This window comes from Temnothorax americanus, unplaced genomic scaffold (genome assembly GCF_048541705.1).
Source record: "Temnothorax americanus isolate GAGA-0224 unplaced genomic scaffold, ASM4854170v1 Scaffold161, whole genome shotgun sequence".
NCBI lineage: Eukaryota > Metazoa > Arthropoda > Insecta > Hymenoptera > Formicidae > Temnothorax > Temnothorax americanus.
In genome coordinates, this window is record NW_027509298.1 from 180,482 (window position 1) to 191,998 (window position 11,517).

At 30.6% G+C, this 11,517-nt stretch overlaps 1 protein-coding gene across 1 annotated transcript; it reads right to left on the bottom strand.

The window, feature by feature from the left end:
- Positions 1-6,234: 6,234 nt before the first annotated feature.
- Positions 6,235-10,128, bottom strand: LOC143895659 (uncharacterized). Its single transcript, XM_077402953.1, has 6 exons — positions 10,032-10,128; positions 9,570-9,935; positions 9,389-9,439; positions 9,090-9,316; positions 8,835-8,997; positions 6,235-8,745 (listed from the first exon to the last, which is right to left on the bottom strand). The coding sequence occupies exons 3-6, from the start codon at positions 9,414-9,416 to the stop codon at positions 8,612-8,614; spliced, it is 552 nt and encodes a 183-aa protein (XP_077259079.1). The 5' UTR covers positions 9,417-9,439; positions 9,570-9,935; positions 10,032-10,128; the 3' UTR covers positions 6,235-8,611.
- Between the last annotated feature and the right edge of the window lie 1,389 nt (positions 10,129-11,517).

An 11,517-nucleotide genomic window follows, 5' to 3' on the forward strand; every position in this document is an offset into this window, starting at 1 on the left:
ATCATATATATCATTTAGCATATTAAAAAAGTGAAAGAAAAGAATACACTATATAAAACCAGAAACTTTTTACTTAGAGATTTAAAATCTTTGAGTACAAGATTTTAAGATAAAACTGTAAACTTGAACTTGTTTTTATGACAACAAAAGAAAAGACAGCAATAATAACAATATTATTGCTTATAACAATAATAAAAAAAGGTATTTAAATATATTTATTAAAAGAACTAAATTTCTGATGACAATAATTTTTAGAATATAATCTTTTCAAAATTAAAGGAACAGAAATGTATATTTCAAATTCCTTCTTACAAATTATTTAAACGTACCTTTACGCTATATATTTGTTGAAATAAGTGAAGGTGTAACTTACCTTCTGAATCGAAATATTGAAATTGTGTGCCGATTAGAATACAATTTTTAGAACAATTAGCTACGGTTAACACATGGTTACCACGATGTGGCTTTGGAAGATTTTTCAATACAAAGTTTAAGGAGAACAATCTAACTGTCCTAAGAAATCTCTGAGAACTGACAGGTCCAACGTATCATAATAAGTATGTATCAATATATGTAAACAAGATATCTAGCTAGATAGCTAAATGTGTAGGTAAGAACGAGATTACATAACATTCTTGACAGTAGTTCTCGTTCTGATCAAAGTACTGCGCGGTATTCTTTTGTTAGTCAGATGAGAGAGAGAAAGAGAGAGACAGAGAGAGAGAGAGAGAGAGAGAGAGAGAGAGAGAGGTTTATTATGTTAAAATATAAGATGTTTAAATGTTCTATTTTTGCAAATATAGAAGTATCAAAAATGTAAAAACAATGAAAACGTTGAACATAATTATATTTGTAATACAATTTTAAAGTGATTTGGAAATATAATCAAAACTGAAATTTTGTGTGGTTAATGTAGATAGTGAAATCGAAAGTCCATTAAATTTACGACTCTCGACGTTTGTCAATAGTTTGACATTATAGGCTGCGTTTCAAAATTCATTGTACTAAACTGCCAGTACTGAAAATCTATAACACATGTGACGTAAACTATAGATTTTTAGTAATTGCAGTAAATATCGAAATACAGCCATAATATATCGGTGCTATATATCTTTCCTTCATATGAAAATCTCAATTTCAGTGCGTAATCAATTGTTTGATTTTTCTTTTAAAAAATACCAATTTTCGTTTTAAGTGTTTGTAAGAACATATCTCTCAGAAAAACGACTACATGGAACGCAGAATTCTTTGCTAGTTTTAACTTATATAAAAAGGGAAAATATAAATATATTACAGTAATCGAGAGAAATGTATAGATAAAGAGTGAATCTTGTTGATGACAATCGAGAAAAACAAATTTTTTTTATATGAAAGTAATATGCATTTAATTAATTATAAATTAATGTGTTTCAATGACTGAATAACTGCTTTGAGGTGCAAATTATTTCTAGCAACTCACCTTATACAGCAAAATTATGCTCCTAATTATAAGTTATAAGCAATGCGACAATTACCTGTGCACTAGGGTGTGTCATTTTGGGGCAACTTTTTTTTCATTTTACGAATAGCATATATACTTCCAGGAAGGTAAAATAAGATACCTGTTAAAATTTTAGCCCTTAATATTAATATTAACAGATTGCTCATCGCAATTTTTTATTTTTCATTTAGTAAGATAAAAAAAATTTTATAACTATTTAACAAACAGTAATACAGCATTGCGCTACATAGATTTTCTGTAGTAAATTTACCGCTCTACAAAAAAGATCTCTTATCATTTTTTCACAAATTCAACCGTTCAAAAGATATTCAAAGTTAAAGTTTGATAAATTTTATAAAACTTGTTTTTGCTTCTTATGAATTTTGTATCATATCGACTATAAAAAATTATGAAATAATCAATACACATTTTTGTAGAAAATTTAACAATCTACAAAAAAGGTCTCTTGTATTTTTTCCATAAATATAACCATTTATGTAAATATTTATCGTGAGCGGACCTGGAACACATCGCATAGGTTCTGGTTCCCATTCACCATTCGCTTTACATCTCATGTTCGTTCCTTGTCCGGACAGTAGATGTTGATTAGTTTCAGGTCGATAACTGTTTGCACATGACAATGTTGCTCTTGTTCTTGGTGGAACTGATGGAGATTTGCATAATATCCATTCATCGTCGTACCGACATTCAGATTGTATTGATGGTGCGGCTAAACCTTTGCAGAGTATTGCTATCAAACAAACATTGTCAAAATAAAATAAATATTTTTATGCTTAATTCCATATATATATATATATATCATTTATTATTCATTTTTCCGCTTCCTTTACTATTATTAAGTATATTTCATAATAATAATGATATATTTGGAACAATGGAGTATTATGACAATCTGTGCAAAATTGAACGTTCATTACCTCGTACGGTTCAGATAACCTGTGTTATTCATGTATGATCGCTGCACCAGACACTGGTGAGCACATACGTGAATGTCGAGAGCATGTAACCGAACCACTTCTTCTTCCATTTCTTCTTCCATTTCTTCTCGGTCCATTTCTTATTCTTACACAGTGCTCTGTGCTCTACTTGCGAACGTTTTGACACTACTGACTGACTGACTGACTTAACTGACTGCAGAGGACTGAACCAGAGCTCAGAAAAGTAATTAAGATAAAATATATCTAGCGTTACAACAGCGAGAAAGGATTCGTTGGAGCATCGACACCACATAGGCGAGCGTCGCCGGAGCATGGCTTCATAGTTTACGATATACGATTATATCCAAGCGGCGATAAACATCAGCTCGTCGATTATGAGCTCGCAGCTTATGCAGGTAACTTATGCTGCAGTATAAAAACGTCTGATTCAAAATTCGAGCTGTTGCTGTCATGTTGCTGTAATAATTCATAGAATCACACAATGCTGTCATATTGCTAGCAAAGCAAAGTAAATTTGATCCCAGGTAGCAGAGTGACGTCAAATTACGTCATAATAACGTCTTAATGACGTCTTTAAACGTTATTCTGCTACCTGGGATGCTGCTCTCTTGCCGATAAATTGCTGGCAATACATATATTGTTGCCTGCGTGTTGCTTCAAATATTAAATTACTCAAAACCAATTGAAGCAAATATACGGCAAGTTGCCAGCATCATAAGCAATCACAGTTTTGCGTAATTTTACTCAGACACGCTTGGCTATTTGGGTGCTTTCTCATGTATGTTTTGCTAAATTTCAAGACTGCAAAGACTGTCAAAGATATAGTTTTTTATTAAAGTTAAATAACAATTAAGAATTAAATGCTAAAAATTTCTTAAATTCTTACCATGATTGAGAAGTTTATATTGGATTTGTATATTACACGCTGTACGACAAATTCACAATTTATTTTAATGGAAACACAAACATGATGTGTTATATTTGCATTTACATTGTTGAGTAAAAAATTGTATCTTGCATGTAAGTTACATGTAACATAGTGTTCGCTGGAATATTACAATAGAACAAAACTGAAATTGATTTTGAAATAACGTATAAAAAGGCTAAATTGTATATTCCTCGACTTTTAATAATCACAGTAATTGAATATTTATAGTTGTCTAATCGTTAATATGTGACAGATGGATAGTGGTGACAAATCTGTGGCCAATGGGAGCTCGACGATTATTTCTTTGTTGGGACGATCCGGTATTTCAGGCGAATTTTAGCATTATGATAAAACATCCTCAAAGTTACAAAATTTTGTCGAATATGCCAATTCAAGAAACATATAATACTTATGATACTGACATATGGACACTTTTTAAGAAAACTTTTTAAATACCCACTTATCATGTCTCAGCAGTATTGTTACCACATTTCTGTTCTATTAAAATACATGATATTCACAATTTAATTGTACTCAGATGGGAATTAAGGGGACTAGGCAAGGTTAAAATTTCGAAAAAATCGATTTTCGGTTTTTTGCATATTCCGATACTGTGATTTTTTAGAAATATCTTCCCGTTTGTTTTTTTGAAAAATTCGCAAAATTGAGGTCAGGAGAGCGTAAAACGTAATGTGGCGCGCGGCCGGCCGAACGCAGATATTCGCGCGGTCGGTCCCGACCGAACGGTCTGAGCATTATTCTAATTTCTAACGTTCTCTATGCAATATGTAGAATTAAGTTTTAATTTGTAACGACACATTAAAGACGACCTAATAATAAAGTCGAAACGTTTCTGTTTCTAATTGTATATATTGCGGTTGACACAAAGAATAATAAACACGCACATCTAGCTCGGCTTACATGCTCTATTCTGTTTATTATTTTGTTTTTAATTTTCACCTCGTTTAAAGTTTATACATAATCGACTCCCAGAAAGGTTGTGCTAATGTATTGAAAGTTTGTCGTATTACAATCGCTTTATTACAAAAATGTCTTCGTCAGAGAGCGGAAAAAAGAAGTCGGCGCCGTATGTCCGTCCAGGGCGACCGCGTAAAAAACGCTTCCAAGGCAATCAGATAGTGAATAAAAATTACGAGAAATTGGACGATAATCCGGGGCCATTCACTGCGTCAAAGAGGAAATTTTTGAACCGCGTGAGTACGACCGTTCTAACATAAATATTGTACCGAAACTTTGAATGCGATTTTCTCGAAACTACATTTTTTGATGATTTTACTACGATATCTCGAGAACCGATAAAGATATCAACTTGAAATTTATACAGGAATTGTAAAACACTATGACGCATGAATTATACCTAAAGTCAGATTGAAAAAAAATATTGCTACAATTTTATAATAACAAATAACTCAAATTTTTACAAATTTTTTGTTTTTTGGACGCCATTTTGTTAATTTTATTTTTATTTTTAATTTTTTAGGTATAATCGATAGAGGGAAGCCTAAGAAGAAGAAATATTCTTAGAATTTGCCAAAATCTTTATCCGTTCGACTGGAATCGTGGTAAAACCGTGGATTCGACAGTTTTCCTTATTACATTGGGACGCCGATATTATTGATCTGGGAACGACTTTCCATGGATTTTTTTATTTTATAATGTTATAATTAATACCCTAAACAATAAAAAAGTTTTATATTCATTCGCGGCCTTGTTATAAACCATTAAACACGAGCCAATTTTTGCATTTTCAACCTTGCCTAGTCCCCTTAAAATAATCTTAAAAATAACACAAATATATATATAATAGCAAGATGATGAAATCACCAACGCCACCAGACCTACATCTCGACGATGAAAGGACGGATCGACGGAGTCCGACCGGCAGATGAGTCGGAAAAATTCGAAATATTATTGCGGAGTACATGCATCCGGAGCCCGGAGGGCGAAAACGGAGTATACCTCGTAAGCCGATCTTGGTCATGGAGAAAATTATATTTCTCATGTTATTGGGATATGTTACCGGTGCTCGAAGACGGCGAAGAATCACCGACAGTGGGTGATTTTTAAATGGTATACTCACTGAGCTTACCGAGGCACGGCCTTCCAATAGACGTCAAAGTCGACTGCGTCGTATGCGATGAATTATGGAGATAAGACCGGCACGGCGATGTCGGGAATGTATACAGACGTTCCTGGCGAACAAGGAGATCTTCAAAGCGGAGGAAAAACGTCAGGAAAATTATGAGATCGAGGTGCAACCGCGTAAAAAAAAAGAAAAAATAATAGTGGACTCTATTTTTATTTAGTTAATTTTAGTAGTTATTATTACATACATTTACTATAATAACATACCATATACACTTTTATACACAAAATTTTTTTTTTACTTTATAATTTAGTTATATATTCTTTTGTATTTTAAATATCATAAATTCCATGGTAATTATTTACAAAAAGACCCCACTCGCCAATGACCTTGACCTTGACATATGTTGTCAAAGTCACTGTCCTGGGTGACCTTCAAAAAAGGTTTTAGCCGGTGGTCGTTTCTTATTAAAAAATTATTAACAAAAAAGTTTGAAAAATATAGCACTTATTTTGAGTATTGGAAGACCAATATGTATGTGGAAATAGGGTAAGTATGAACGAAGGAAAGTCATGTAAAACAGTGAATCGTTAATAAATTGAATAGTAAATAGTTCTTTTTTTAAGCGGAGAATATAATTTTATGTTATAAAAAAGTATAAATACGAAATATTCTCTGTTTTAACCAAAAACACAAACATTCAGTTTTAAAACTTTTAAATTGGATTAAAGTTTAGATCCAACATTTCTTTAAAATAAACACTGTAACTATACATATACACGACTGCGTCGAAGTCGTCCGAATTCCTACAAAATATGAAAACATAATAATATTTATTTGATATAATTATCAATTAAAATTAAAAGAATTACCTCGTGATTTAAGTAACAAAATCTATCTTTAACATTGCGTTTCCTCTCATTTGTATATGCATTTTTTAAGGTAAAAACTAAAATGTCATGCAAAAATTCCTCGGAAATTGCATTTACATATGCAAAATTTACAATAACCATTCTATTGCGATCCTTGAAATTTTTATTCCAAAACATTTTTTGTATAAAGGGCCGTGCATTTGCATTGCCGACGACATCTTGAACCGTAAGCCAAGAATTATTATTCATTTGTTCAACTGAATACATCATTATACAAATTACTGTTAACACACTGGCTACGCGTAGTAATACTGAGTGACATACCAAGAGCTGCGTACAGGTGAATCTCATGTGAAGCTTTGTTTACATAAAAATAAAAAATTTTTTTTAGGGCGGCGGTGTGGTTTAGTGGTAGAGCGCCAGACTCGTAATCTGAGGAACCAGGTTCGAGTCCACTAGAGCCATGTAACATGGAAAAGTTTTTTTCCGAAAAACCGCGCTCCTCCGTGCAAGATGCGGAGAAAAGTGGGCTCCGTCTTTCGAAAGAGACGTTAAATCGTTGGTCTAAAGGAGGAAACAGTAAGGTAGTGGATGAATTGGAGGTTAGGGTTGGGTACGTCCCATCAAAACGCCCTTTAAAGGCCCCTTGGGGTATATAAAGTAAAATTCTTTTTTTTTATCCACAAAATAGTTTTTTTTTGTGTTTTGGTGCTATTAATACACGTTTACATAAAAAAATATATATACAATTCTTTTTCAACAGCCCAATTGAATATCTTTAATTTTCTACGTATAAATAAATTCATATCCCAGCAAACACTGTTCTGTAAATTTTAAGTAACAATTACAGAACAGATATTCGCTGTTCTGATAACCATTATGTAATTTTCAAGTAACGCTTAGGTCAAAATGTCAGCAACATTATGCTATATATAATACGTAACAAATACAATATTAAATTACGTAATTATAACAGAATCTAGTAGGTACTGTTCTGTAACATTTACGAAACATTATGCTATATATAATACGTAACAAATACGATATTAAATTACGTAATTATAACAGATACTGTTCTGTAACATTTACGAAACACTTACATGAAATTTACAGAACAGATACTTGCTATTTTGGTAAGCACTACGTCATTTACAGATAACATTTATGTACAAATGTCATCAACATTATGCTGAATATAATACGTAACAGAATAATGTAATAAATACTTTAAATTTAGAAGTAAAATTATCCAGCAAAGTAATATGCAACCAAGTAATATGCAACTTACATGTTAACTAGTTACAATTTTCTGCAAAACAATGTATTGCATTTATATGGTTAAGTAGGAAATTATAACTAACATGTAAGTGACATATTACTTGGTATGGTTACTTGCTGGATAATTTTACATCTAAGTTTTAAGTATTTATCATATTATTTTGTTACGCGTATTATATATATATATATATAATATTATTTATTTACAAAACAATAATAGTATTTACAATAACATTATATATATATATATATATATATATATAGCATAATGTTGTTGACATTTTTACCTAAATAATATCTAAAAATGATGTTGTACTTACTATATAGAACAGCGAGTGCTTATCAGAACAGCGTAGGATGTTTGTCTCTTCATCGTACCGCAGCTTGTTTTGATCATTATAACACGACCATGTACTTTTACTGACTTTTAGTGAATATACACTAATTTTTGCAGCGTAAAATCACTAGTAGTTTACGTTTTCTACTGATAACAACTAAGATAGTTAATAATATACATGTTACTTGTAATTAAAAAATTTGTTTATATACAAAGATATGGAACTTATGTACATAAAATTCAATAGAAAGTATGTTTCTTGAACTCTTTATTTTGATAAATTGCTAAACAAATTACAGTTTTATAACTAATTAACTTCCATATATTAATATTAGAAATATATTAGGAATTAGAAATGTATATTAATTCTCTTACATAAAAGAAATTACTTAACATAAGTGACAACGTTGAGAATTCAGATCGTAATAAAAAGAAATAATGAAGATTCTATGATTTTAGAACATAAAAATCTTTAAAAACTTTAGTATTTAAAATTATTCAAAAAATATCAGAAAACATATTGATTAAAGAAAAATAATTTTGTTTATCATGTTAATCAAGAATCTTACATATATATAGGTTGGGTAATATATAAGAAAAAAATATAATAAAAAAATACTATATTATGAGCTTCAAAACTTCTGAGGCATTTAAATGCCTTGCGGATTCATCTCTTCGGGATCTTTTTGTTGTCTGTTAAGCCTTTGACCACCTTGGCGAAACCATTCTTTTGTGATATCTTCAAACTCTTTGTTTGTGAATTGATGTTGAGCCAAAATTGTTGCTGAATGAATTAAATGTAAATTAAATTTTATATTTTGTAAATATAAAAATATATTTTACTTTGTAAATATAAAAAAATATATATTTTACTTTGTATTGCCATTAAAATAGAGTTTAAGCTACTGATTTTAAAATGATTACGTAATCCTTTCCAGGACGATTGTTTAGCAACTTCATTGGAAAATATAGTTCGATATATACGAATTAAATTTTCCTTAGCGGATCTTCCGCCTATACGAGATATACACAGCATCTTTAGAAATATAACGTAACGTTAATATAATTTCTATCATTTTATTTAGATAAAAATTACATTTAAGTAACTAAATTCCTAATTAAACTTACAAATTTGTTGTACTCATCTGCATTTTGTGATAAACGGTTTTCAAAAGCTGTGACTTCATCAATACTTTTAAGCGAAAGAGATTGTTGCATATTTAATATATCCAAATCAGCAGGTGCTTCAGGCTTATGTTGATTAATTTGTTTTTCTACTTCTTTTAAACGAGCCTCCAGATCTTGTATTCGTACTGAAACAGTAGCTAGAGCCGTATACACTTTTTGGAAATGTTCTAAAAAATTATAAGTAATATTGAGTAAACAGTGAGATAATAAGATTATAAGGCAAACAATAAACACCATACCTTCCATTTTATTGGACATTTCTATCATTAAGTTATGTAATTCCTGTATGCCTAGAAACATAAAAGAGGTATTAGAATAATCACAATAACCATTAATAAGAACTATAATTTTTAATAAAAAATGCTTTATTATAGAGATAATACAAGTAAATAGAATAAATAAACTAAAATGAACTATTACTTTTGTTCGATACTAAAGTTCCTTCAAGGATGTCAAAATCTACATTGTCAGTTGAAAAATTCAAAACATTTGAGAGTTTGTTGACTGAGACATCTTTATTTGTAAGATTTGGCTGGTTTGGTATAACTGAGACATCTTCATTTGTAAGAGCTGACTGATTTGGTATAACTGAGACATTTTTATCTGTAAGATTTGGCGGATTTGGTATAACTGATGCTAAATCAGAATCAGTATCAGACTCAGAAGCAATAGGTTTTTGCAACTGTTTTCTGCATGACGTACGTGACTTCTTCTTTATTTCATTTATATTATTATCATCGCTTGACGAATAGTTTGTTGCTTTCTGTCTAGCTTGATCTAATGAATCTTGATTGGGACAAAACCGTAATTTACACAAGTTACATTATTTTTTAAAAATATTTAAAAACAACTACATAAATTTTGAAGTAAAATCTAAATCACCATAATATCCATGAAATTGAATGGGATAAAATGACCACTTAGGATCATTAATAACAGGAGAAACTTGTTTTACGATAAATGTATTTATATTTTTTACTGATGGGGGGCCACCAGCATTCTGTCAAATTAGAGCGAAGCCATAAAGATGGAACCTCTGATACGATTTCCTCTTTATCATTTCCATCGCTTGAAAAAGTCACGACAGCGAAATCTTTTGCCATTATTAATAATCTGTAAAAAAGCAAAGTTTGTTAAATAATTTATCATCGTTTTTAATTCTAAATTCTTTTACCAATATTAGTACTCGCCATAAACATATTTCCTGTTGGTGCAGTAAAGGCAATACCACAACTTCTTCGTCATATAAAGGTAATTTTACGCATTTTGATTTAATATCAGATAATGGAACAGTAATTAGCTCATATTGTAACTCATTAATTTGTTTAATTTCAATACTTAAAGAGTCGCATGGACTGTGAAAAAATGATTTAACATTCGAATACTTTTTACCAATAACGTAAATCTGTTCACTTCTTAAATAAATTTTTGTAAGTGAAATTGTTGTACCATCTAACAAAGAACAACAGTTATCAGCAGTATTTGTACTAAGATAGAAACCTTTGCATTGAACCGATTTTATTATCTTTTTGCCATTGACGTTTTTAAAGCACAATTTTGGATAAATCTTTTCTACATTTGTCATATTTAAATTATCCTCTTCTATACAACGATTAACTAATTGTTGTAATGGTCGACTTGAAGATCTAACTTTTGATTTAATTTTTTGCATGTAATTTTCGAACTTAAACGCGCTGAATTCATCTAATGGCCCCCATAATTTTACATAGTCGCATAGATGAACTAAATTATGCACGTTATATGATATATGTTGATGACCATATAATGTACCGTAATTTTCAACAAAATATACTAGTAAACTGTGTGCATAATCAAGCAGTTGTACGCAATATTCTTTGCTACATAAGATTCTAATTGCTACACTCAAGCTTAAAAAATGAACGTATTTATCGCGTGATAATGTCTTAAAAAAAATTACTGGTCCAGTATATAATAATAATTGCCTTAATTCAGTGGCTTTAAACCGATCGACCTCATCTAGTTTTCTTGGCTTTCTAGCAAATTCTTTAGGTAAGAATAATGACATGGATAACAAAGTAGTTGAAATAAGAGCTATCAGATTTGCAGCCATACGAACATTATGTTTACCTTTAATCCAAAACTGCAACAACCGTTTCATTATTCCTAACAGTACAAGATGCATGTAGTCTATAGGAAATTGGGTAACCATTCCAATGTTTAAATCTTCAAGAATAGAAGTCATTTTATGATGTTCTTCTTGTTGTTTTAATTTAAACGATTCATTTGATCTTAGGATTGCTTTAATTTCTGGGTACGTTACTCTATTTTCTATGTAATCTCCTTCTTGAATGCAATTACCGCATCCAAAATACGCATTATGTCCCTT

What these genes read in the sequence shown, in the direction of transcription:
- LOC143895659 (XM_077402953.1), bottom strand. Translation starts at nt 9,416, where the DNA reads ATGATAGAAATGTCCAATAAAATGGAAG. An exon ending in CAGATGAGTACAACAAATTT is followed by an intron (nt 8,998 to 9,089) that starts GTAAGTTTAATT and finishes ATATTTCTAAAG; the next exon opens with ATGCTGTGTATATCTCGTAT. An exon ending in TATTTTAATGGCAATACAAA is followed by an intron (nt 8,746 to 8,834) that starts GTAAAATATATA and finishes TAATTCATTCAG; the next exon opens with CAACAATTTTGGCTCAACAT.